Source organism: Aotus nancymaae, unplaced genomic scaffold (genome assembly GCF_030222135.1).
Source record: "Aotus nancymaae isolate 86718 unplaced genomic scaffold, 86718_ANA_hifiasm-v0.15.2.pri h1tg000004l, whole genome shotgun sequence".
Lineage (NCBI taxonomy): Eukaryota > Metazoa > Chordata > Mammalia > Primates > Aotidae > Aotus > Aotus nancymaae.
Genome location: NW_026988415.1, coordinates 44,950,652 through 44,977,948, shown reverse-complemented (window position 1 = coordinate 44,977,948; position 27,297 = coordinate 44,950,652). Strand labels below are relative to the sequence as shown.

The 27,297-nt window shown below is 41.8% G+C and overlaps 3 protein-coding genes across 3 annotated transcripts in view; 2 read left to right on the top strand and 1 right to left on the bottom strand.

Annotated features, from left to right (window-relative positions):
- Window positions 1-1,941: 1,941 nt before the first annotated feature.
- BEX5 (brain expressed X-linked 5) lies at window positions 1,942-4,584 on the bottom strand. Its single transcript, XM_012438928.2, has 3 exons — window positions 4,378-4,584; window positions 3,259-3,326; window positions 1,942-2,828 (listed from the first exon to the last, which is right to left on the bottom strand). Exon 3 carries the CDS (start codon window positions 2,790-2,792, stop codon window positions 2,457-2,459), a length of 336 nt encoding a protein of 111 aa, XP_012294351.1. The 5' UTR covers window positions 2,793-2,828; window positions 3,259-3,326; window positions 4,378-4,584; the 3' UTR covers window positions 1,942-2,456.
- Window positions 4,585-6,351: 1,767 nt separating this feature from the next.
- On the top strand, window positions 6,352-20,302 carry TCP11X1 (t-complex 11 family, X-linked 1). The gene is given in 11 exon segments (XM_064383946.1): window positions 6,352-6,375; window positions 12,781-12,851; window positions 14,651-14,801; window positions 15,507-15,527; window positions 15,529-15,728; window positions 16,491-16,627; window positions 16,875-17,095; window positions 17,194-17,375; window positions 18,139-18,302; window positions 19,150-19,298; window positions 20,009-20,302. Coding segments are annotated over 11 exon segments (1,515 nt in total). The 3' UTR covers window positions 20,204-20,302.
- Window positions 19,209-27,297, top strand: part of LOC135269002 (nuclear RNA export factor 2-like) — a 71,109-nt gene continuing 63,020 nt past the window's right edge. Inside the window, exon 1 of the mRNA XM_064362306.1 lies at window positions 19,209-19,298. The gene's annotated coding sequence lies outside the window, so the exon portion shown is untranslated. The remainder of the gene's footprint in view (window positions 19,299-27,297) is intronic.

The window sequence follows — 27,297 nt, the reverse complement described above, 5'->3', positions numbered from 1 at the left end:
CGAAGATTGAGAACTTATGTACTAAAGACAACAGCATTAAAAAATAAAAAGTAATTTTCTCTTTAAGAAGGGCACCATCTAATAGTGAAATAATGCCTGATGTATAAATTAAGTTCCATGTAGTGTTTTCACAGGTCTCAGATCTGTCTACCAATCAACCAACCACTCAATTCTATGTAATATAGAATGGGGAGAGGGGTGTCTAAGATTAAACTAAAGCTGGGGCCTCCACTTTAATTTATGTAAGTCCAGAGATGTCTGATTAACTAGGGTATGGTGGGTATAGAGTGAAATACATTTTTTCTAAATTTTTAGGCAGTTCTTCAGGCAATTTTGATGTAGCTAGTCTATACAGCACATGTTGATAAACACTGACATATATAATATTATGATAAGCACATTTTTTAAAATTGGTGCATAATTCTTCTTCTGCTGTGTTCCTTTTTAATTGCAAGCTATGGTCTGTAGGGAAAATAAGTACTTGCCCAAAAATGATCAGAAGCAACCCTGGGTACAGATCGCAGGATTCAACTCAGCTATAATTAACTGTTGTGTCCTACAATTTATCAGGCCCTGTACTAAACACTAAGGGTGCCAGGATAAATGAGACAAAATATTTACTGTGACAAGGGCATAGACTAGTGGGGAACAGTGATGACTATAACGATGTTTTAAGACTGAGATTCACCTACCAGATCTCCAGTTCCTGCCATTATTTCCCATCAATCTTTAGTTACAGGTTTATTTGACACAGCAAATCTCAAAGCAAAGGAAGAGGGAAACTTATCTGGATCTATGTAAGTTAGTGTAGACTACTGGGGACTCCTAAGATCAGGGTGCTGTGGACCAAAACAGTCTTGAGAACATAAAATTATCCCTAAAACTCCTGTGTATGTGCAGAATGAAACCTGTAGCAATGTCTGCACAGAAAATGGATAGTCAAGGAGACTGGGCTATATTCTTCAGAGGATGGAAGAGATAATACAATTCTGAGCACACTATCATGAGTGCCACTCAAATTTGTCGGGAAAGGGGATGAAGAAGGAAGTATGAGAAAACCATAAAGGGTTGTTTGCATCTATATGCAGTGTTGGTGAAGTATCCACCTGGTTTAAGTATAACTCTAAAGCAGGGAGGAACATTCCATACATTTTTGAAAAGGCAAAATGGGGATTCGAACCACTGAAGGGTCCACAAAGACCCAAAATTGGTGGGTCTTTGTCATCTTCAGGAGTCCAGTATGTCTGCAGTGGTAGAAGCCAGTGGAGGGAGCAAGACCCAGCAGAAGAGGAAGATGTGCCTAATAGTCATGGCATTATGCAGAAAAGAAAGCCAGAATAGCAGATGAATAGAAAGCATTTACAGTTGAGCATTGCTAATCCAAAAATCCAAAATCTGAAGTGCTCCAAAATCCAAGCCTTTTTGAACATATGATGCTACAAGTGGAAAAATTCCACACCTGACTTCATATATGCAAAGTTTGTTTCACACACAAAATTATTTAAAATACTGTATAAAATTACCTTCAGGCTATGTGTTTGAGGTATATATAAAATTAAATAAATTTCATGTTTAGAGTTGGGTTTCATCCTCAAGATACCTCTATGTACATGAAAATATTTCAAAAACTGAAAAAAAAACTCAGAAATCTGAAATACTTCTAGTCCCAAGCATTTCAGATTTTGAACCTGTACTCACCTATAAATCAATTGGATTCCTGATTGGTACACTCTTTGGAATCTTCCCTAAAAATGAAGGGCACCTGGAGGGCTGGAGCCTTGCATGTGTAAATAGAGCAAGACACAGAGCTCAGTCATTATCTTATTTGATTCCCACAGCAGCTCTCTAAGGCATTTATAATGTAATGTATCTGTAATTATCATATACGTGTTTCTAAATGAGAGAGATCCACAGGTAATATAAGATTTATATGTCTTTAAATCATATTTCAAGTGTTTATTAATTGTCCCCATTCCCTGTATAAGCTGATTGGCAAGTTTGTTGCTTCTTTTTTTTTTTCCTGATACATACAAAACATATGTATTCATTTTGAAAAAGTGAGGAAAAAAACCAGCTAACCAATAAAAAAAAATAAAGAAATTTAAAAGTACCAGTAACTATACGACATAGAAAAAGCACATTCTGGTTTTCATATATATATATATTTCACATAAATTATATATTTTATATATAGTGTGCATACATATGCCTCTAAATGAAATAGCATATCTATAGATGACTTTTAAATTGCTTTATTAACTTTACAGTGTACAATAAACATCTTTCCATGAAAGTTGATGAAAATCCTCTTCTGACAGAAAAACTTACAGACTAGGTCTAAACACACTCTCTAATCAGAAAATGGCAGAAGAATGCCAAAAGGTTCACATTAAAGGTACACCAGGAAAAAATGCGAATTTGGAAAACAGGGATTTTATGATTATTAACCTCAAGATTCAAGGCATAAGGCAAAACTCATCATGATGATCATGCTGAGGGGAGTCTCCTATAAGAATGCGCAGACTGTACCTCAACTGAAGTTCCCTAATTTTCCTCCTTAGCTCTCTCATCTCCTCCATGAACCGTTCCATATCATCTGCATCTCCATCTATCATATCAATGTTATCGACAAGCCTATTGGGCACATCCTCTCCAAAATCCTGGGCACGTGGAGCCTGAACCCCTCTAATATTTCCTTCAGGCTCCTGGTCTTCACCACCTCCTAAAGTGGGAGCTTCATTCTGCACTGGGGCCTTCTCCACAACTTTGTTTTCCTTGGGGACATTTTCCATGTTGAGTTTTTTTTTTTTTTTTCCTGTTTTTTCTTCCTAGAAGATCAAAAGCAAGAAGAGGGAATGAATGCTTGGTAGGATTCAGAGTTCTGTTTGAGAAAAGTTTTCCCATCTGAGAAACTTTGTGAGCCCTGTAGGGGACGCCCCAGACCCAGCGCTGCCCCAAAGCCCACCATTTTCCCTGAAAATCCCTTGCCCAGGCCACTCCTGCCACCAAAATGCGGGACGAGTTGGGGGAGGGGGACAACCATAGAAAGACCAGACTTCATTCAGCTCCCTGGGATCCTAATAAGCTCTCCAGGAGCGCCCCTTTACTCCCTTCTTCCCTCATCAGACACAGGCTTGCCGTTTTTGAAGACTCTCCTAAGTTTCTCCTGCACTTAACTCGGGCAGGAAGGGCTGTGAGTCACCAACATTCTGCTCTGATCCTTGATACCCCTACACCAGAGGGTCCCAGGCAACCTACCTGCAGGAATGAGGCAGTCTTTCTCTCTTAGTCTTGAAATCTGCTGCACGAACGAACGTACTAAAGACCTGAAGACAAATGCGGCAATTACCAGGCCTGATCATTTGATCAAGGGACTGGTACTGGGAGTTGATTTAAGGTTCTCCTAATATTAGCACCCTCTGTTTCTCCTCCATCCTGTCTCACGGCTTCTCTTCCCAACCTGTGATAGGCTATCCCACCATCGAGAAACAGGCATCAAAGATGATTATTTCCAAAACATTTTAACCTCTTCTTTAGGCTCCCATCCCTACTATTTCCTCCTACCTGTCACCAAATTACAATTTCTGGAATGCAGACATCTTGCCTAGCAGAGGAGTTAGAAGAGCTTGCTGAACGGATACGTGGTTTATTCACAAAGAATTTCAGTCTAGGTATCCGTCAGGCCCTCTCTCTAGCCGACCCCCACTCCTTTGCCCACCATTTTATGCATCAAGATGGACGATAAGTGAAGAGGTATGTGGGCACTGCAAACTACGACCTGCTGCGGTCTCTGCGCTTTGTCATTCTCACTCCAGGATCTACCAGCAGCGCCCACGCTTACACCGACCGACTTGCTGGGACCAAAAACAGTTTCTCGCTCCTCGCCTCTGTCCCTCAGTCAGAAGCTTGCTCGCTCAACTGCCTCAGTAGGGACCTGCTTTCCAGACCTAATCTCTGTCCCCGTCCTCTGCAGCAATTCCTCTCCTCGGCCCCTGTAGCCTATCATTTCCAGCTCTAAATGGGTAGAGGATGAAGAAAAGGTACCTAGAACATAGGCCTAAAACCTTGGTAGGGTCCGCGCTCCCCACCCCTTGGTTGCCTGCTGCACCTCCCTCCGGCGGCCCTGCAGGAAGCCGGCCATTTCCTGGCAGTCTCCTCCACCGGCCGGACTCCATCAGACATTGCCTGATCGTCGGCCTCCTAGGAGATCTCAAATGGTATCCATTTTCAATCCGGGCCCCTTGGGAGATCCCCTCCCCAACCGATCCATTTCTCACACTAAGCTGCTGCGTATCTGGAAAGGGGTCGATAATCCAGTCCCGGACCCGCTCTGGTGTTTGCCTTCTGCCGCCCCCACACCGGTCAGCGCCCACCAACCTGCTAGGGCTCCTCTGGAGTCGGCTTCTACCACTTTCCTCTTTTCCTGGGCAGCTGGTTCGCCTGCCTTCAGAGCAACAGCGAGCAGTCCTTCTGCCACCGACGACTACCAGACCACAACTAGAAGGAGAGACTAATCCAAGCGTTGGCTCAGGGTCTCCTAAGGGCCACGTCACTGTGAGCTCAGATTTCCAATTACCATTCATCCCGCAGTGCGGCAGGAGGGTGGGGGCGGGACTGTGGGCGGGGCCACCTTTTTCCTCATTCTTGCTTTCTCCACCACCACCCATCCCTCTATTTTTTAATTTAGCGATTCCCAAGACCAAACGGGTCATAATATATTGTAGTTTGTATCTGGCTTTCTCTGTTTTCTGCTGGAGCTTTTAAATAATCGCTTCCTCCTCTTCTATACCCCTAAACACACACTTCTCTCACCTTCACATCCCAGAAAATAAAGCCTTAACAGTTTTGTAGGCCTTTGTCCTAGATTGGAACCCGGAGAAGGGGTGGAGAGCACGAGGCTAGGAAGTCTGGAAAATAGGTAGGAAGTGGCATTCAAAAAATTTTTCACTTCAATTACTTTCCTTTTTGTTTATTTGGGAAGGTGGTTCCTTTTGTTTTTCGTCAGCATGCATTCATTTTGTTGTTTTTATTACTAGACAATACAATTATTTTCAGTTGAAAAAACAGGATTCGAGTTGTAAAAACATGACAATCTGTTTCGGCTGCTGAATCATATTATAAATATAGACCCTCCAGAAAGCACTCCCCTACCTCCTTTAAGGACTTTGACATATAAGGGTGGTTTCTCTTGTGAAGGATCTCTATCTGCACGTCTTTCCATGAAGTGATGCATTGAGTCTAATAGAGCCTTGCTGGTGGATTTTAATATCTTGAGAACCTGTGACAAACTGACGATCACCTCTAAATTGTGTTAGTGTAACTTCACCTTACAATAATACCTAGCCTTGACAATTCAGGACAATAATTTGGGGAAGCCACCCTGACAGATGAAAATGTACTAAGATGGACACATAGAGGGGAAAAACAAACACTGGGGCCTACAGGAAGGTAGAGGGTGGGAGGAGGGAGAGGATCAGTTTACCTATGTAACAAAACTGCACATGTACTCCTGAACTTAAAAGTTAAAAAATGTATTGTGAAATTACAATGTTAAAATAATATTCTACTGGAATAAATATAGAACGAATGAGAAAAGAAAGCCGATTATCAAACCCAAATATGGAAAAATGCTATTAAATTGATTGAAATATTTTGAATCAGTGGGGAAAGGTTAGACTGAAGAAATTGTGCTAGGATAATTGGTTATTTTGAAAAACAATGAAGTGCCTTATTATTCTCATACACTTAAAAATAAACACTAGATGTTTGCACAAAAAGACATAAAAGCATTAAAAATAGAACTTAGCATGTTATTTTGTATATAATCTTAGGATGGAAAAGTATTTTAAAATACAGCACCAGATACTGACAAGACCAAAAGACAATTGGCTCAATTCTGCTGGGACCCTCCAAGTCTCAGAAACAATTTAGAGTGCTCCTCAGAATTATACTAACTAGTGAAGAGAAGTTGGATATTTTTCTACAGACTTGGCTCCTTTATTGGCGGATGTTACCCTGAGGATGTTAAAATCTGTGGCACTTCTAGGTTGTCCTACACCTGGGCTGAGCAAGTTCCCAAGGTACCAGAAAAAGCCCTCAGCAAAATTAGAAAACACAGGTACAGTAGAAGGATAATATCAGTTTTATCCCCACTCTAAGAAATATACTATTCACATTTTACTCTAAATCAGTCAAAATATCTCCCTTCAAAAGCAAAGATAATACACACATATTCATTTTCTTTTTTTATTATTATACTCTAAGTTCTGGGATACATGTGCAGCATGTGCAGGTTTGTAACATAAGTATACATGTGGTAACATTGTTAGAGTAAATTAACAAAGCCTAACTATGTGGTATGTAGCCTTTGATATGGTAAATGTATTCTTTTGCATTTACTTGAAAAGGGGATCAGAATATTTACTTTCACATGGAAGAGATAACATATCCATTTCTAGTTTTCCTTCAGGGCAAACAAAATATACACTTCCACAGGGCATCACATTGACCCATTATATCCATGATATGCTGACTGGACAGGAAGAGAAAAATGTGGTTATTACACTAGAGGCCTTTGTAAGACATGGGCTATGGAGGGTGGAAGATATGCCCATTACTTTACAGATATTTTAATAGGTTCAATGGCTGTAAGAATGCCAGGATATCTCCTCCAGAGTAAAAGAAAAGTTACTGCGTCTTGTATCACCTCCCACAAAGAAGGAAGTGCAGCACTTGGGAGGCCTCCTTGGGTGTTTGAAGCAACACATTTTATACCCTTTAAGTTATAAAGTAAGATGAATCCAGCAGTAGCCCATTATAAGGTGGAAACAGAATATCGTTGATTAAGTCCAAGGAAAACCAGAGGACATAGGTTAAGTATATGAGCAGATAGCCCAGATCCCCATGCTACCCACCACAGTTGCACCAGTGCCTCTCCTTTGGTTTGAACCATATGAAAGTATGCATCAAAAAGTGGGCAAAGGATATGAACAGACACTTTTCAAAAGACGACATTTATGTAGCCAACAAACATATGAAAAAATGCTCATCATCACTGGTCATTACAGAAATGCAAATCAAAACCACATTGAGATATCACCTCACACCAGTTAGAATGTGATCATTAAAAAATCTGGAGACAACAGATGCTGGAGAGGATGTGGAGAAATAGGAACACTTTTACACTGTTGGTGGGAGTGTAAATTAGTTCAACCACTGTGGAAGACAGTGTGGCAATTCCTCAAGGACCTAGAAATAGAAATTCCATTTGAGCCAGCAATCCTATTACTGGGTATATACCCAAAGGATTATAAATCGTTCTACTATAAGGACACATGCACACGAATGTTTATTGCAGCACAGTTTACAATAGCAAATACCTGGAACCAACCCAAATGCCCATCGATGATAGACTGGACAGGAAAAATGTGGCACATATACACCATGGAATATTATGCAGCCATCAAAAACGATGAGTTCGCGTCCTTTGTAGGGACATGGATGAACCTGGAAACCACCATTCTCAGCAAACTGACACAAGAACAGAAAACCAAACACCGCATGTTCTCACTCATAAATGGGTGTTGAACAGTGAGAACACATGGACACAGGGAGGGGAACATCACAAACTGAGGCCTGGGGAACATCACACACTGGGAGGGCTAAGGGAGGAATAGAAGGAGGTAGGGGGATTGGGGAGTGATAGCATTAGGAGAAATACCTAATGTAGATGACTGGGCGATGGATGCAGTAAACTACTACCATGACACATGCATACCTATGTATCAAATCTGCACAGTCTGCACATGAACCCCTGAACTTAAAGTATAATTATAAATAAATAAATAGAAAAGAAAGTATGTGGTTCCATATAACCAGTTGAAGGAGGAGGGGAAAGCTCAAGCTTGGTTTACTGGATGAGCTTGGCATGTGAAAGTAAGTCAAAATACATGGTGACTGTATTACACACACATTTAGAGGTGGTCCTGAAAGCCAGCAGAAAGGGAGAACATCTTCCCAGTGGGTAGGACTGCAAGCAGTGTACCTGATAATCCACTTTTTGTGGAAGAAGAAGTGGTCCATGATGGTAATATATATGCATTATTGGACAGTAGCCAAAGGTCTGGTGATCTGGTCAGGAGCTTGAAAGGAAAAGATCAGGAAAGGGAAGTCTAGAGTAGAGGCATGTGGATGGACATATTGGAAGTGGCATGAAATAGAAAGATTTCTGTATCAATCCTGTTTTAATGTTCACAAGAAAGCATCAATTATGAAAGAGTAACTGAAGAACTAAACAGACAAAGCGACTTTGGCCATTGACATTAACCAGCATTCATTTCGGTCTTCTCAGGACTGGTTTGATGGGCATCTGAACGAACTAGCCATGGTGGCAGAAATAGAGGTGATATATGGGCCCAATATCATAGACTTCTATGTACCAAGACAATTTAGCTGCTTCCCTGTATGAATATCTAAACTGCAGCAACAGAGACCAAGGCTCTTTCTCAAATATGACACTATTTATAAAGACCACTTAGCAGTAAATTGACTATGTTGGACGCTTTTCATCCTGGAAGGGTCAGTGGTTCATGCTCACAGGAATATATACCTATTCTGGGCATGGATTTGCACCTGCACAGCCTCAATAAGCATCTGGGGGATTTGGGGGTTCCTGATCTATAGTCTTGGAATCCCACACAACAGAGCATCTGAACAAGGTAGTCACTTCATCGTAAATCATGGGTACAAATGGATCCAGAACAAGATGATCCACTTATCATATTAAATATTGCACCATCCAGAAGGAGCTGACCTCACAGAACACTTCTGAAGGCAAACGTAAAACACCAATAAACATAAACCCTGGAGTAATTGGGTGGCGTCCTCCAGGATGCAGTATATGCATTAAATCACAGACCTCTATGTTAGACTTTAGATCTAATTGGAAGAATGGGATTAAGAATAAGGGGTGAATGCAGGAGAGTCCCTACTCCTCATCATAGTGGCCCACAATCATCACAGCAGTGGTTTGAACAAGCATTGGACTTCTGATGTCCAGGAACCAGCAGCCAAGAAGAGGAATCCACATGTGACAGGAGTGATTGACTCTGAACTGTAGGAGGGTGTAAGGCTGCTTTAGTAAAATGAGTAAGAAAGGAATATGTATGAAACCAGGTGATCTACTTGAGTGCCTCCTGATATTCTCTTGCCCCATTTAACTGTGAATGAATAATGTCATTGAAAAGAGTTTGGACACCTCCACAATGAAGGTTTGGTTCACACGACTAGGTGAGCTTCCAAGACCAGTCAAGATTACAACTGTGTGTGAGGGAAATTTCAAATGAGTAGTGGAAAAGGAAGAGAATAATTACCAGTTCTGGCCCAGAAACTAAATGCAGCAATACAGGCTGTAGTGTGTCCCACTATTGTCCCTCTTCAAAGTTTCCCTTCATAAAGAGAAGCCCAAAGGAATAAGGAAGGAACTGTTCTATGCAGCTGAATGGAGAAATAGATCTGTGCTGTACAAAGGCAAACTGTGGTAACCATGAAAATGTGCTACTCAGATCCCCAGCTATAGGGAGCATAGTTGCTTGATGGCCTCAACTGCTGCCCCTTGGGACCAACCATTGCATTTTCATCAAAGCCGTGCTTCCCTCAGACTTCTCCCAGATAATCACTGAGTGGGAAATAGTAGTGCAGGTCAATTCTTTAGAGATGAGGAACTCCTCTTACAGGCAACTTTGTCTCATGGTATCCCTATCAACCTGCCAGAAACCTTAGAACTGTGGGACAGTCTGAAAGTATTTCTACCCATCTTTATTTTCTCCTTCCTCTTCTCTCTTCACAAACATCATTTCAGCATTATGATCGGGAGGCTCTTCCTGCCTTCTGCTCCCTCCCCTTCTCCCCCTTTTCCCATAATTAATCTCTTTCACAGGAGTCTTATCTTGGTGTCTGCTTCTCAGGGAACCTGAACTAACATGTGTACTAATAAAAGTATTGTTTAGAATCACATGATTATATACTGGGAAACATCGCATCCAAAGCAAATTCACCAAATATCATAGCTATATCAAAAATAAAGCAGTAATAGTTGTTTATTTTATTTAAAAGTTTACTGAATATAGGCCAGGCATAGTCGCTCGTGCCTATAAACCCAGCATTATGGGAGGCCGAGCCCAGTGAATCACTTGAGCATAGGAGTTCAAGACCAGTCTGGGCAGCATGATGAAACTATGTCTCTGTAAAAAATACAAAAATTAACTGGGCGTGATGGTGTGCATCTGTAGTTCCAGCTACTCAGAAGGCTGAGGTGGGAGGATCACCCGAGGCCAGTAGCAAATATCACAGTCCAGCATTGGCAACAGAGTGATACCTTGTCTCAGGAAAAACAGCAACAAAAAAAAGTTACTGACTAAATTTTTTTTTTTCATTTTCCTTCTTTAATTTTTTTTATTCTAATTTCAGGGGTACATGTGCAGGTTTGTTATATATTTAAACATATTTCATGGGGGTTTGTGGCACACATTATTTCCTTACCCAGGTATTAAGCCTAGTGTCCATTAATTTTTTTTCCTGATCCTCTCCCTCCTGCCAACCTCCACCCTCTAATAGGCCCCAGTGTGTGTTGTTCCCCTCTATGTGTCCATGTGTTCTTATCATTTAGCTCTCAGTTATAAGTCAGAACATGTGATATTTGATTTTCTGTTCCTGCATTAGTTTGGCTAAGGATAGTGGCCTCCAGCTCCATCCAAGTTTCTGCAAACGACATGGTTGTGTTCTTTTTGTGGCTGCACAGTATTCCATGGTGTGTATGTACCACATTTTATTTATCCAGTCTATTATTGATGGCTATTTAGGCTGATTTCATGTCTTTGCTATTGTGAATAGTGCTGAAATAAACATACGTGTGTATGTGCCTTTATGACAGAACAATTTATATTCCTTTGAGTATATATCAAGTAATGAGATTGCTGGGAAAAACGGTAGTTCTGTTTTTTGGTCTTTGAGGAATCTCCACCTTGTCTTCCACAATAGTTGAAGTAACTTACACTCCTCAGCAACAGTGTATAAGTATTGCTTCCCCACCCCCCACGCCCACAGCCTCACTGGCACGTTATTTTTTGACTTTTTAATGATAGCCATCCTGACTGGGATGAGATGCTATCTCATTGTGGTTTTGATGTGCATTTCTCTAATGATCCGTGATGTTTAGCTTTTTCTCATGATTGTTGGTCTGCATGTATATCTACTTTTGAAAAGTGTCTGTCCATCTACTTTGCCAACTTTTTAACAGGTTGTTTGTTTTTTCTTGTAAATTTAAGCTCCTTATAGATGCTGGATATTAGACTTTGTCAGATGCACAGTTTGCAAAAACTTTCTCCCACTCTGTAGGTTTTCTGTTCTGTTGATAGTTTCTTTTGCTGTGCAGAAGCTCTTTAGTTTAACTAGATCTCATTTGCCAATTTTTGTTTTTGTTGCAATCACTTTTGGCATCATCATCATGAAATCTTAGCCCGTTCCTATGTCCAGAACGCTATTGCCTAGATTAGGTTCCAGAGTTTTTATAGTTTGAGGTTTTACATTTAAGTCTTTAATCCATCTTGAGTTGATATTTGTATATGATGTAAGGATGGGATCCAGTTTCAATCTTCTGCATATGGCTAGCCAGTTCTCCCAGCATCATTTATTAAACAGAGAATCCTTTTCATGTAGCTTGGTCTTGTCAGCTATTCAGAAGAGCAGATATTTGTAGGTGTGTAGCCTTATTTCTGGGTTCTTTATTATGTTCCATTGTTCTGTTTGTCTGTTTTGATATCAGTACCATGCTGTTTTGTTTACTGTAGCCCTGCAGTATAATTTGAAGTCAGGTACCATGATGTATCCAGCTTTGTTCTTTTTGCCTAGGATTGCATTGGCTATTTGAGCTCTTTTTTGGTTCTGTATGAATTTTAATATAGTTTTTTTCTAGCTCTGTGCACAATGTCAATGGTACTTTAATAGGAATAACATTAACATTGACTTTATAAATTGCTTTGGGCAGTATGGCCATTTTAATGACACTGATTCTTCCTATCCATAAGCATGGATCTTTCAAAAAATTTGTTTGTGTCATCTCTGATTTCTTTGAGCAGTGTTTTGTAGTTCTATGTGTAGAGCTCTTTCACCTCCCTGGTTAGCTCTACTCTTAGGTATTTTAATTTTTTTGGTAGCAATTGTGAATGGGATTGCATTCCTGATTTGGATTTCTGCTTGACTGTTGTTTGTGTATAGGAATGTTAGTGATTTCTGCACAGTGATTTTGTATCCTGAGAATTTGCTGAAGTTGTTTATCAGCTTAAGAAGATTTGGGACTGAGACTATGGGGTTTTCTAGATATAGGATCATGTCATCTGGAAACAGGAATAGGCTGACATCCTGTCTGCCTAGTTAGATGCTCTTTATTTCTTTTTCTTGCTTAATTGCCTGGCCAAGACTTCCAATATTATGTTGAATATAAGTGGTGAGAGAGGTCATTCTTGTCTTGTGCCAGTTTTCAAGGGGAATGTTTCCAGCTTTTGCCCATTCAGTATGATGAAGGCTGTTGGTTTGTCATAGGTGACACTTATTATTTTGAGGTATGTTCCTTCAGTGCGTGGTTTATTGAGAGTTTTTAATATGAAGGGGTGTTGAATTTTGTTGAAAGCCTTTTATGCATGTATTGAGATGATCATGTGGTTTTTGTCTTGAGCTCTATGTGATTTTTCATAATTATTGACTTGTATATGTTGAACCAACCAGGGATCCCGGGATAACACCTGTTTGATTGTGGTGGATGAGCTTTTTGACCTGCTGCTGGATTTAGTTTTCCAGTATTGTGCTGAGGATTTCTGCATCAATATTCATCAAGGATATACAAGCCTAAGATTTTTTGTTGTTTTTGTTGTGTTTCTGCCAGGTTTTGGTATCAGGATGATGCTGGCCTCATAGAATGAGCTAGGGAGGAGTCCCTCCACCTTAATTTTTTGGAATAGTTTCAGCAGGAATGGTACCAGCTCTTCTTCATGTATCTGATAGAATTCAACCATGAATCCTTCTGGTCCTGGGCTTCTTTTGCTTGGTAGGCTATATTTTTACTGACTCAATTTTAGCTTGTTATTGGTCTGTTCAGGAATTTAATTTCTTCCTGGTTCAGTCCTGGGATGTGTATGTGTTCAGGAATCTATTTATATCTTCCAGATTTTCTAGTTCATAATGTGCACAATGGTGTTCATAATATTTATTCTCTGATGGTTATTTGTATTTCTGTGGGGTCAGTAGTAATATCTCCTTTGCTGTTTCTGATTGTGTTTATTTGAATCTTCTCTTTTTTCTTCTTTGTTAGTCTAACTAGTGGCCTATTTTATTAATGTTTTTCAAAAACACCTCCTGGATTGATTTTTGAATGGATTTTTGTGTCTTAGTCACCAGTTCAACTCTAATTTTGGTTATTTTTTGTCTTCTGTTAGCTTTGGGATTAGTATGCTTTTGAGTCTCTAGTTCTTTTAGTTATGATATTAGATTGTTAACTTGAGATCTTTCTAATTTTTTGAGGTGGACATTTTCCTAAATTTCCCTATTAATACTATCTTAGCTGTGTCCCAGAGATTCTAGTATGACATATCTTTGTTCTCATTAGATTCAAAGAAATTCTTGATGCCTGTCTTAATTTTGTCATTTACCCAAACTCATTCAAGAGCAGGTTATTCAATTTCCATTTAATTGTATGGTTTTGAGTGAATTTTTCAGTCTTAGTTTCAATTTTGATTGCACTGTGGTTCACGAGATTGTTTGTTACGATTTTTAGTTCTTGCTGAGAAGTGTTTTACTTTCAATTATGTGATTGATTTTAGAGTAAGTGCCCTGTGGAGATGAGAATAATGTATATTCTGTTAGTTTTGTATAGAGAATTCTGTAATGTCTATCAAGTCCATTTGATACAGTGATGAATTCAGGTCCTGAATATCTTTGTTAATTTTCTAACTCAATGATCTGTCTAATGATGTCAGTGTGGTGTTAAAGTCTCCGACTATTATTGGGAGGCACCTATTTCCCTTTGAAGGTCTCTAAGAACTTGCTTTATGAATCTGGGTGCTCCTGTGTTGAGTGCATATATATTTAGAGTAGTTAGATCTTCCTGTTTAATTGAACTCTTTACCATTACGTAATATGCTTCATTGCTTGGTTTTGTTTTTATCTTCGTTGTCTGAAGGAGACAGTTTTGGGCTTGCTGAAGGTAAAGTGTCTCAAAACACTTTCAAGTATTATCAAGAGGTAAAATCCTTTCCTAGATTTCAGGTCTGAAGGAAATAGCATCTGGTCCAAAGGTTTAAGTGCATGGCAGTGGAAACTAAGTCACATATCCAGGCTAGATGCAGAACTAGGGTTAGAAGTTGGGGCCTCAACTCCTAGTTTATGGTTCTTCCTGCTGCAGGAAGAGAGCATCTCTGGAACCATGAGTTACTCTTCTGAGAGAATGTAGCCAGTGCTTTTCCGTCTGAGACTAACTTCAGTTTATTCAGCCCTTCTCAAGGCTAAACATAGGTCCTCCTAGCCTGTCAGTGTAATGGTCTTTCATAATTTTAAATGCTGCTTGGGAGATTATGATCCTGTATCAATTCTCTAGGTAAAGAGAAATCTGCTCATTTAAACCTTCTTACAGTGCGGAAGGCAGGTTTGCAGAGGCAACGTGCAATGCTTTTTGGAACCATCTGAAAGAACAGCTATTGAGTACTCCTCCTGACTTTACCTGTGCTCTTAGGCTTCTAAAAGAAATTAAGGAGGTGAGTAACCAACCTCCCATTCGTGGATGGGAAGTTCCTGGGCATCTCAAAACCTTGGAGTGTCAATGGCTATTAATATCTTAAGTAGCATACTTTTTAATGTGGCCTACTACTTAAACAGATAGGATGGGACAGCTTCCATTTTATTTGTTTAAGGTGAAACTTGCCAATTGAGTGATTACTGTAACAATATATAATTCAATTAAACAAATTCTTACTGAAACCCCACTATGGTCTATGTGTTTCAGAAACGCAGAGATGAATAGGAAAGCCCTTGCCCACAAGAAACTTACACTTTTGAGTCAAAAGTCTATTTCAATTTTATCCTCACACTTTGGAGTAAAACAATCTAAAAATGTCCTTATCCTTTATTAAGAATACCTCATCTCCTTGTGGTGGTGTGTATTTCATATTTCTTGTATCCCACACATTTAAAGTCACATTCTTGTTTTTATTTATATTTTTTAACCTCATTCTACCTAAAAAATAATAGTGACTACTACTATAACTGATCCCAGTGAAACCTTGAATGGTAATTGTCCTCTAAACAGAAAGAAGTAATACTCTCTAGGAAACATAGAGACTCAGTTTTCTGACCCCCAGAAGACATAATCTGGGATGGCTTTGGCCTAAGAGCACAGTTCATTGGAGAAAGTTTGGGGTTCTAAACAGAACTTGGCTCCTTTGATTTCCTTTGTTGGGCAGATCTTGCTGTCACCGCTATTAACCACGGCAGAACTGCCTAAGAAACGAGATAGAAGAAGCTCTGGACACAGATCTTCTCAAGCAGGAAGCAGAACATGGGGCCCTGGATGTCCCTCGTCTTTCTAACTACATTCTCAATTTGATGGCCCTGCTATGTGCACCAGTTCGAGATGAAGCAGTACAGAAACTAGAGACCATAACAGATCCAGTGCGGTTACTGAGGTGAGAGTCTAGATGTGCTGTCCCTCAAATCTGCCTTAGACACTGTGCTAGAGAACTCTGAGCCAGATACTGTGATATAGTCTCCGTCTTATCTGGCTCTTGTGTACTGACGACCTGACTGGCACCTTCTCTCTTTTCTGGATTATTGGCTTTTATTTTCTAAGGATAGCCTCTCAGGGTTCCTTTGATGATCTTTGGATCAGTTGGGCCTCCTTTATGTCAAGATGTTGTTAAGACATTAAGGTACAGTAATTCTTTCTCCTATAGATTGCAAATTGCCTTTTCCCAGATGTTCTCCTGTTCATCCCAACTGAAACCCTGTGAGGGGACAGGACAGAGGATTATCCGTGTTTCACAGCTAGAAGAACCAGGACCTGCAAAAGTAAAATGATCTGCTGAATGAGTTAGAAATTCAGTCATCCACATCCCAACTACCCACATAGTAATTGTTGACGCCTTGGTGATTTCCTTCCACTGACTACTGTTTTTTCAAGGTGACAGAATGACTGCAGGGGAAAGAGCTCTAATCCGGTAGTTAAAGTGTCAGGAGGTATAACTGTCCTTGGTTTTGCCATCAACTCACTCTATGGCCTAGGGTCACTGGCCACAGTACCATCATTCATAAGTTGAAGTAGGACTGTTTGTTTTTAAGGCTTCTTCTAACTCTCAAATACTCTGCTTTTATAGCTCCTTGCTTGCATTCCACCCTTTCACACCAGATTTCCTTTAACAGTGTAAATGTTCTGTTTCTCCCTATGGCAGGGGCACCTTCTGTGTTCTGGGCCTAATGAAAATGGACATGGTGAACTATACCCTTAAGAGTTTTCGACCCTACCTGCAGGAGCATTCCATCCGGTATGAATGAGCTAAATTCCAGGAACTCCTTGATGAGCGGCCCAGTATGTTTAAAATCTAAGGGCAGGAGAGGGGAGATTTGACCTTGGGTCTGCCTTCCTATAGCAGTAGAGACCATTTTCTATTTTTTGAATAGAATGTTTCTTCCTTGGACAAGGGGTAGGGAGAAGGAGTGTCTCTCTAAGACAGGAAGACCTACAAAAACACTTCTTTATTGACCAAGAATATGTCTCAAAGCCTTTGTCTTTAAGCCTTGGGATTTTAAGATGCATATTCCCTTCTCTGTCGTAGGTCTCCTCAATTATACCACAAAATGGCTAACCAAAGCAGCCACAGACATCACTACACTATGTCCGAGTTCTCCTGACTCACCTGGCTCCTCCTGCAGCACGGCGTGTTCACTTCCAAACCGGGCAGCTTACAACTCCAAGCCGCCCAGTCCAACAATGGTGCTATACCAAGGCTACCTCAACCTCCTCTGCTGGGATCCTGAAAACGAAGAATTCCCTGAGGTAGGGATGTGTGTTGGGGCATTGCCTTATTCTATTGTATTCGGTGCCTGCATTTGAACCCTCCTCTTCTGATGGGCTGCCCTTCGCTCCCACACCAGACTCTGCTGATGGACAGGATCCGGCTTCAGGATGTGGCATTCCAGTTGCAGCAGCTAACCATTCTGGACTCAGTCTTGCTAGTGGTCAGAAGTTTCTCTGGTGAAGTTTTATTCAGCTCACCTGAATTTGTGGATAGACTGAAATGCATCACCAAGGCCCTGACTGAGGAATTTATCTCCAGGTAAGATTCACAGATCTCTGTTAAAGAGGAAAATGTGTGGTATTTGGGACATAGGCAGGTAATGTTAATAGTTAATACTATTATTGCTTATTCTTCATCACAAACCACACAAAGGCCCTTGGGAACCATCTCCAAGTATTTTGGTGTCTTTGATAAGTTGTACTGAGGCTTGGGATACAAAAAGAAAACTTATTTTTCCAGAGAAGAGTGTGGAAGCCAGTTTGCCACAAATATTCCTTATGTGCTTGCTCTAAGTGAGTCATTATATCCTTGATTGAATGACAGTGGATTTGTGCTATGTGTATCCAGAAGTCGGTCAGTGATATTGACCATTCACTGCCTGTAGGGGCAGGGATACTGTAACAAGGTAAAAGGAGGAGTTGGAAGTCAAGGCATTTCAATATATTTGCAATTTAATCGGTGGAGTAGGAGAAAAACCATGAAAAAATACCCAATAGGATCTTCAAACAATATTTAAATAAAGTTGATAGGAGTGGAGAATGCTGAGTGGATCCAAGGATGGCACTGAACCCTTGCCCAATTTACTTTGTTTTGTTTGAAGTGGCATATGGTACTGTATGCTTGGATCAGGTGGTACCTTGTGGGTAACAATGAGTATATTTCACTTGCCCAGTGGCTAATGCTGTCTTCTGGTGGCAGAGAGCTGGAATTCTTCCTGGGATAGGTCTGGCTTCTGTTATGAGGCTCTCTGGGCTTTGCCCCTCTGCCAGGCCCACTCTGCCTTCTATCCTTCATTATCTAGGCCCGAAGAGGCTATGCTGAGTGTGAGTGAACAGGTGTCTCAGGAAATCCATCAAGGCCTCAAGGACGTGGGCCTCACTACTCTGAGCAGTGAAAATACAGCAGCTCTTCTAGGCCAACTCCAGGGCATCGCCAAGAAAGAGAACTGCATTCGTAGCATCGTTGGTAAGAATCCCCATGGTCGTGGTGCAGAAAAGTGGCAAGAATGTGGGGGGTGGGCAGGGAGACCTTACCCTGAAAGTGAGTTACCTACCCATTTAAAAATGAAAAGGCATGATCATTTGGAAAGTTTTTTTAGCTTTAGTTTCCTTGTCTATAATGTGCACGATTCTAATAGATCTTCAGTTTGAAGAATGCGTATGTGGTTTGAAGGTGGCTCTGCACCCAAGGTCTGTGACTCACAGGGGTGGGATACTGTTGCACTAACCCCACGGAGTCATTCCTGGTCATTTTCTAACTGTCAGCCAAGATATATGGAGAAGCCCTTTCTCTATCCTATGCTTTAAGCTACCACGTGGGCCCCTACTCCTCTCCATGGAAGCGATGCTGAGTTAGGCCGTAGGACATGCTCCATGCTGGAATGGAAGCAGTGAATTTGGCCACCTGCTTTGAAGTTTAGCATCTGGTCATAGTCTGGATTGGGTGTATGGGCCTGAACTTGGTGCACTGGCTGCAACATGTGTTGCTACTTTCAGGTACCGGGCCTACGGTCCTCTTGTTAAGTTAAATGTGCACTCGGATCCCATGTACAGCTATATAAAGTAATCTTACAAACCGCCAGAAATTTACTAGCTCGGCCTCTTTTGATCACACACTGTCCTTTGGGAGCTTGATGACATTCCCTTCCCCCAGACAAACAAAAATCTCATGTATATGGTTTACCCAAATGAGTGAAGAGGTCAGTGAATAACTCGGTTAACATAAAACTTTGGTGAGCAGATAGTGCAAAGGCATTGTGAATTTATTCTGAACCTTCTTTGTTCCTCTCTTCACTGTTTCCCTCTGCTCATAGATCAGCGGATCCGTTTGTTTCTCAAATTCTGTTTGCTGCATGGCATGAAGGAGTCTCTGCTACACTTTCCTAGAGGCCTCATTCTCATTGAAAGAGAGTCGGCGGAACTGGGCTGGAAGTTTGTCAGTCTGATGCATCATAATCAGCAGGTATTTAGCCCATACTATGCTGAGATCCTAAAAAAACATCATTGTGGGGATCATTCCAGCGTAGAGACCCCTAATAGTGTCTCCGCCATAATGGAGTTTGAGCCCAGACACGTTTCTCGCCCCCTGGAGGCAGTCGAGCTAAGGGAAAGAAGGAATTGAAAGAAGTTTGATTTTGCAGAAGGCTATTTCTGGTTCACTGACCTAACACTATGGCTGGGTGAAGGCTGTGTGGTTTTACTAGACATTGTTTTTCTTGAAGTTCCTGTTCTGGGCTAGTTTTATGACTCTGTTACCAGGTACTCACTGAACCTTGTGACTATTCACATGACATTTGAAATTGTTACCTTTAAGATTTATAGCTTGCTTTGACCGTTGTTAAATGTGATCTTGTTTCTGTGTTTTTGATTATCAGATGAGTAGAAAAGGTCACCTGTTTGTTTTATGACTTCTTGATCAATCTTTATGACAGTTGATTGCATGCTTCTCCTTTTACCAGATTTATCTTGAACCCCAGGCTTGCAATGTTGTAACTCTCCCTTCTCCTTTGTTGTAGTAACCTCACTAGGAGACTTGACGTCAGCCACTTCAGGCTGAAGGGTATATAATGAGACCCTGTGCACAAAATGAACTGCTGAATTGGGCATTGCCTATTCAGTCCTCCAGACCCCATCTGTCTGTCTCTCTTTTCTTCCGCGCACTCTCTCTTCCAGGTATTGGGACCCTCTTGCAGGTCAAGAGACCCCGGCAGACGTGCCGTTCTCACAGACCCCAACACATCGTCCCTCCAGCTCGAGCACAAAAAACAGATATGGAGCCTATCTGATAGTGCTGGACCCCAGCCACGGCAAAGGGGACCCAGGAGAGAGAGGTCAGCATGTTTCTGCTATGACATCACCTGCAGCTAGTGAAACAATCAGCCCTCTTCCTCGCTACAGCCAGGACACTGGGGTGCAGGAGTCAAGCATATAAACACCATCTGGCCCAATCCCCCTGACTAATCAACTTCTGAGCTGCAAGTAAATTTCAGTTCCTCCTGTGCTCTAGCTGAAGCCTGGTTTTGCACCCTCATCCGCCAACTAGCTGAGTGAGAATCCAGTGGGCCCTCCGTTTTCCCTTTGCCGGTTGATCATTCTTCGGTATTCTGACCTGAGCCAGAATCAGGGCATCAGGTACTGATAAAGGAAAAACCTGGGACTGTATACAATAATGCCCCCACCCCGCCCCGCCCCCAAAAATAGGAAGGAGCTAAAAGACCAAAGAGTGACCTGGACAAGTCCAGCTTGATAAGCAGATGAATTGATTGGGACTTACGTATAGGGCATTCCTGGGTGGCAGCAGGACAGCTCTGGGGATCTGCACTGCCACTCATCTGCAAGCAGCTTTTAAGCTAATTTTCTGGCTCTTTGCCTTCCATATGCAATGAGACTCTTTTTCTTGGTATGTTTCCCGGTACCCTCCGGGATGTTTTGGTTTTCGGGGACACATCATCTCCTCAGCTGGGCACCATGCATGGCCTTGGATCACCACCTGGCCTTCAGGGTTCAGGCAGCAGACATACAGCCTTAGGTAGTCTGGTGGGGGAGAGGAGTAACTCATTACCCTACAGCTACCAGCATTATTTTCTCCAGTGAAAAATCATTCCCTTGAGGGCTGGGAAACCTCTTTGTGGGATTATCCAGAGAATGAATATAAGGGCTTCTGGAAGTCAGAAATTCACTGAATTCCAGATGAAGAGAAGACGTAGAACTCCCATTTATAGCACCACATTTCCTTATAATTTTCAAGGATACAGCAATAGTAAGAGTTCCCAACTACTGTTCTAGTGTGTGGTCTGAAGCAGTATGAAAACTGGGGATTGGTTGAAACTTTATATTGTCTGACAACAAGCATTCAGCTAAGGACAGGTCTCAGCTTCCACGGGACTTCTCTTTCCTTCCAGTGATTCTAGGAGTCTGGCTTGGAATCTCTGATAATGACAGTAAACCCAAGCAATTAGGTCAGTGAGTGTCATATCAAGTTCACCCCTGGTCCTATTTCTACAGCTGAATGAATCTTCTCTTTCCACATCTCTAGGCTTAGAACATCTCGTTCTTCTTGACAGAATCGATGTGAGTATTCAAGTGTGGGGCAGCTGCCATGCTTTTTCCCGCTCCTAGTCTGGGACTCCAACTTCCAGGTTATGAATATCAGCTGACTTAGCATCACAAATGATAAATGTTCTTGGTCCACAAGGACTTGGACTTGTTTTTAGAGATTGCAGCAGTTTATGCCATCATTCTCAGGCCAAGTGCAGCAGACAAGCGGCAATCTAGAAAATTAGGGGAAAAAATTAGGTTTCGATCTGGACTAGGTTTGGATTTAGAATGGACAGGGGAATATAGCGACTTACTTATGGGATAGACCCAAACCGGGTGAAAAAAAAATAGCGTCCGCATTATTCTGGGGGAGGAAGGCACTGAGTGCAATTTACTCAGTCCAAGAAAATTAACAGATGAGATTGGAGTTCCATGAGTCCCAGGGGAACCACCTAATTGATTTCCTAGAGGGCGGATACTAGACAGGTGACATAGCTGGGTAAACAGAGTGCTATTTTTACCTTGGCTGGAGATGAGGCACACAGGCAAGCTGTGGAGGGGATCATTCAGGTGTTCTAATCTTGTGACTAGATAGTCTCAGGACAGAGACCATGGCAGATGAAAGTTTCATGTTTAATAAATTGCCAGTGAGCCTTGCCTTGTTAAATTTTCTGATCTGACTGGACAGTGTTAATACAATTTTTTAAAAAAATATTAATTCTGGAAGGCAGATTATCTTGCAGACAAATGTGTTCTGAAGGGGTCCCTATGGAGACGACTTTGGGCTGCAGTGAAACTTTGCTTTATACTTTATAATTGCAATCTGATTTGTCTTGATTTCTTAGCGATTTTGAGTTTATTGGTTCTCTTGTGCTTCCACATGGAGGAAATGGGAATCCTGGTCCTAAGCAAGGAAAGATAGCTCCACTCAATTCTGTTCACCCTTTAGGGATGGGTGGATGGACAGTTAGATAGATAGATGGAACATGCACATGGTTAAAAGCGACATACAGCACAGAGAAAATTCAGTTTCTTTCCCACCTTTGTATCTCATGTCTCCTACTGAGAGGAAACTATTACCAGATTTTTGCGTATACTTGTAGAGATATTCTGTGCATATGCAAGTACATATTACAATTATAACTAATTTTTGTGAGTGCGTATGTGCCAGGCAGTCTTTTAAGCACCCTACATATATTATTTCATTTATTCCTTGACAATTTATTTCCAATCTACTTTTCCAATTCTAGAACAATGTGGTAGAAAATGCCCTAAATGAGGGTAAGAACCTGTGTTTGTTTGTTTGTTTATATATTTATTTATCTGGTCTTCTTTGAGTGAGTAAGGAAAAATCATTTCACTTTCTTAGGCTTTTTCTTTGTCTTCATCTATAGGATTCCATACCTGACTAACTTACTGACTTTGTTGTTCAATTCTATAGAGTCATTTTTCAAAAAAATGCAGTCTTTTCAGAAGGCCACGAATAAGAGAGATCAAAGCTAGGCAGCTTGAGTTGAAGTAGAACTGGAAGAAGGAGTTTTGGGGACTGTTTCAAAACCACTGGACTAGATGATATCTAAAGGTTCCTGTATTATTTTCTTCTTTTCTTATGGATGCTGTAACAAATTACTCCCTGAACTTTGTGGCTTAAAGTAACATGCATTTATTCTCATATAGTCCTGAGTGTCAGAAGACCAAAACCAGTTTCCGTGGGTCAAAATCAGGGAGTCAGTAGGGCCAGGCTCCCTCTGGAAGTTCTAAGGGACAATCCGTTGCCTTCCCCTTTTTAGCTTCTGGAGCTGTATTCTTTATTCCTTGGCAAGGCAATGGATTCTTCCCTGGAGCTTCCAGAGCTCCCATTCCTTCGTCATCCAAACCAGCATTATAGCACCTTGTGTCAGTCATCACATTGCCTCCTTCTATGTGAAATGTCCCTCTCCTTCCCTCTTAATGAGGAAACGTTCTTACATTTAGGGCCTGGCAGGATAATCCCCCCGTCTCAAGATGCTTAGTCACATTTGTAAAGTCCCTTTTGCCACATGAGGTGACAGTCAGAGGTTCCAGAGACTACAACATGGATATCTTTGGAGGCCATTATTTAGCTTAACACAGTCTCCTCTCTAACTCCCCAAAATTCATGTTCCTTCTACATGCAAATTATGTTTGCCTCACCTCAATATCCCCAGAAGTCTTAACACATGACACACCAACTCGAGTCGAAAATCTCATCTGTAAATAATCTAAGCTAGGTATGAGACAGACTCTGGGTGTGATCCTTCATGAGGCAAAATTTCTCTTCATCGGTGGCCGTGCGAACTAGAAAAAGAAGTTACCTCTTTTTGATTATAGTGGTGACTCGGACATAGGATGATAGTTATAGACAGTCACCCTCCCAATGGGAAAAACTGAAAGCAAGCAAAAAGTTACCAGTTCCAGGCCAACTTGAAATCTAATCAGGTAAACTCCCTTAGGTTTCAAGGCCTGGGAATATTCCTCTGTGGCTAGAGGCTCTGCCCTCTATGCCTGAGGCTCCACCCTTTAAGTGGACAGAGCCAGGCTCTGTCCTCAGAGTCATCTTTTTGTTTTGAAGAGTAATACATGTTTGCAGCAGAGTACTTTCATCAGCCTGTTTCTTGCCTGTGGAATTTTGGAAGTCCAACAGCCTTCTTTCATTTCATCCTCTGTCACTTCAGTTCAAGTTGGCAGTGTTTCTGCTGGCACGGCATTCTTTAAAAAACTCACGTGTTAAGGATTCTCTCCATTGGACAAGAGGATCCTTCACAGATCTTTCCTGGATAATCTCATCTATATTCCTAGACTCCGTTGAGATGATCATTTAACCCTGTGAATATTCTGATCTTTTTATTCTTTCAAAGCTTTTGCAAAAGATTCTCCAGCCGTATCCTTGGCTTTCTCCTTAGTGCATGTTTTCCTGAAAGTAAATCTCCTAACTTTAGCATTTTGTGCAGTCTGAATAGGCTGAGAATTTCCCACATCTTAAAGTCTTGGATCCTTTTTGCTTAATAGATCTCATCCCTCAATTTGTCTCCTTATTCTTGTATTATACTATAGGCACCACTAAGAAACCAGGCCACAGCTTCAACACGTTACTGGAAAATCTACTCAAATAAATACTCAGGTTCATCCCTTTTAAGTTCTGCTTTCCGCACAAATGTAAGGCACGATTGAGCTGAGCTTTCTGCCACCATGCGACAAGAATGCCCTGTCTTCCAGTTCCAAAAACGTGTTTCTTACTTCTTTCTGAGCCCTCAGCAGCAGTGCCTTTATCACCCATATTTCTACCAACAGTCTGTGATAATTTAGGTGTTCTCTGAGACAATAAAGGCTTTCTTTGCTGCACGAATCCCTCCCTTCTGCCACATTCTTTATTGAGATAGAATTCACACAACAAAAAGTTTCCTGTTTTAAAAGATACAATTCAGTTTTTTTTTTTCAGTGCACTCACTGTGTCGTGCGATGTTCCCAATAATCTATTTTGATAACATTTCCATCATCCTAATAAGAAATCCTGTACCTATCAGCCGTCAGATTCCTGCCCCAACCCCCAGTGGTTACTAATCTACATTACCAGAAGATCCCCTGTGAGTGGTATTCCTTGTGGCCTCACAGTGGCTTAACCCTGGGATGAGTCCAGCAAGGGAGGTTAGCAAAGCAATGCACTGTGGCTGACCACTGTCTACCTGGTGCTAAAGTGGCGGCTGCCCTCCCAAGGCGAAGACCTTGGCAGCAGAGAAAGTAGTTAAGAAGGAAGTTTTTTTTCTGAGAGGCAAAGTCTCTAGAAGTGTGGGAAGATCTCTCTGCAGGCGGTACCACGTAAGGACCTCAAATCCCAAGTCTAGAGAGGAGGTGGAGAGCCTCGGTGGCTGGAATCTACGTATTGCCAATTTCCTCATGCCAACTTGAGGCTTAAAGAGTGGTTGGGGAGGTTTTGTTTCGATTTCCCAGCTGCAGAATCTTCCATCCGCCTGGCTTCTGGGCCTTTAGGGCTAGCTGATCGGCCACCTTATATGCCCGCCCCAAGGTCAGGATGGTCTCCTGAGTCAGATCCTGGGAGGAAACACATCACAACCGAAGTAATTTGGGGGTTTAGAGGCTGTTTCTTCCCTTTCTGATGCCTGTCCTGTGTCACCATGCCCCTATGCAGAGCGCAGGCACGGGCATAATCTGGACCAGAGAGATTATTACACTGGCATTGTGAGCTACAGTTACGCCATCTGTAATTAAATTGCCCCATTTAGTCTTCAAAAGAAGCCCTTGAGATCGGTTGCATTATATGCCAGTTTTTACAGCTGAGGAATTAGGCACAGTCAAAGTTGTACAAGATCATACAGCTAGTGAGTGACTAGGCCTAGAATCAAATGGAGGCAGTCCGTTGCCAGAGCCTCTACTCCTAAACACCCCACTGCCATCAGGCAGGTGGTAAGTTTGGGACACACATAAGGTCCCAGTGACATTGGGGGTGCCAAGAGTTGTCTGGGTTCCAGAGCCACAGATCTTTTGGAAAACACCATTTTCCCTGACACTAAACAGCAGCATGCACCCTAGTTACTGAGAGGGCAGCAGGGAGCTCTGTGAAAGGTGGATTACAAGGTGGATTAGCTTGCTGGGGCTTCCGTGATAAAGTGTACAAACTGGGTGGCTTAAACAACAAACACGTATTTTCTCACAGTTGTGGAGGCTAGACATCTGAAATCAAGGTGTCAGCAGCACTGATTCCTTCTGAGAGCTGTGAGGGAACGATCTGTTTCAGACCTCTCTTCTTGGCTCAGAGATGGCCGTGTTCTCCCCATGTCCGTTCACATTACTTTCACTTTGTGCATGTCTTGTACAAATTTCCCCCCTTTTATACGGACACCAGTATGACCTCATCTTAATTAATTACAACTGCGACAACTCAATTTTCTAATAAAGTAACATTCTGAGGTACTGAAGGCTAGCTCTTCAACATACAAAACGTTGTGGGGGGCACAATTCAACATGTAAACAGACAGCATCCTCACTTCATGGGCTCCGTCATTATCTCTCTTCCATCTCACTGTGGACAGTGTATGTAAGGATATGCTCCCTCTTCAGAGGTCAGTGGCACCCATAAACAAACTGGAGCAGAAACTTGAGGAAAGAAAATCTATTGCCTGGGAGAGTATAGGTACCCCAAAGAAGAAAATTGGAAGGACGTCACATAAAGTATCGGACTGAAGGTTTGGTAAATAGGGCGTCCGTGTTGGCAAACGAGGACGTTATCTCCTAGGTCAGGCAAGGCCTGGGCAAAATCCAGGCCTTGCCTGACCTAGGAGATAACAGTCTAGAAGCTGTAAAACCTGCCACTGAAGTGGTGGGCAAGCCCCTTCCTTGCTCTGTGCTTTAATGTCACCGATTGTTACGTACTGAATTGTGGTCCGCCAAAATTCATACATCGAAAGCTTAACCCCCAGTGCTTCACGATGTGGCTGTATTTGAAGGTAGGACATTTAACAAGGTAGTTTGGTTAAAAGGAGGCCATTAGTGTGTGCTTTCATTCAATCTACCTGTTGTCCTTGTAGAAAGAGGCAGTTAGGACATATAGTATTAGAGATAGTAGGGATGCACCCACACATAGGGACTACCACGTGAAGAGGCGGCAAAACGGCAGGCAGCCGTCTGCAAGTGAAGGTGAGAGGCCGCAGAAGAAACCAAAGCTACCGGTACCGTGTCTTGGAATTCTGGCCTCTGGAACTGTGAGAAAATTAGTTTCTGTTGTTTAAGCCATCCAGTCTGTGCTACTTTGTTATGGCACTCCCAGAAAACTAATACACTGCGAATTACAGTGATACAGACTGAGTGATAGCTAAGACTTCATGTGTGCACCAAGCAATTGCTAAGTGCCAGCAAGGTGCTGGCAGAGCGCTGGTGATGAGTCTAGCCTG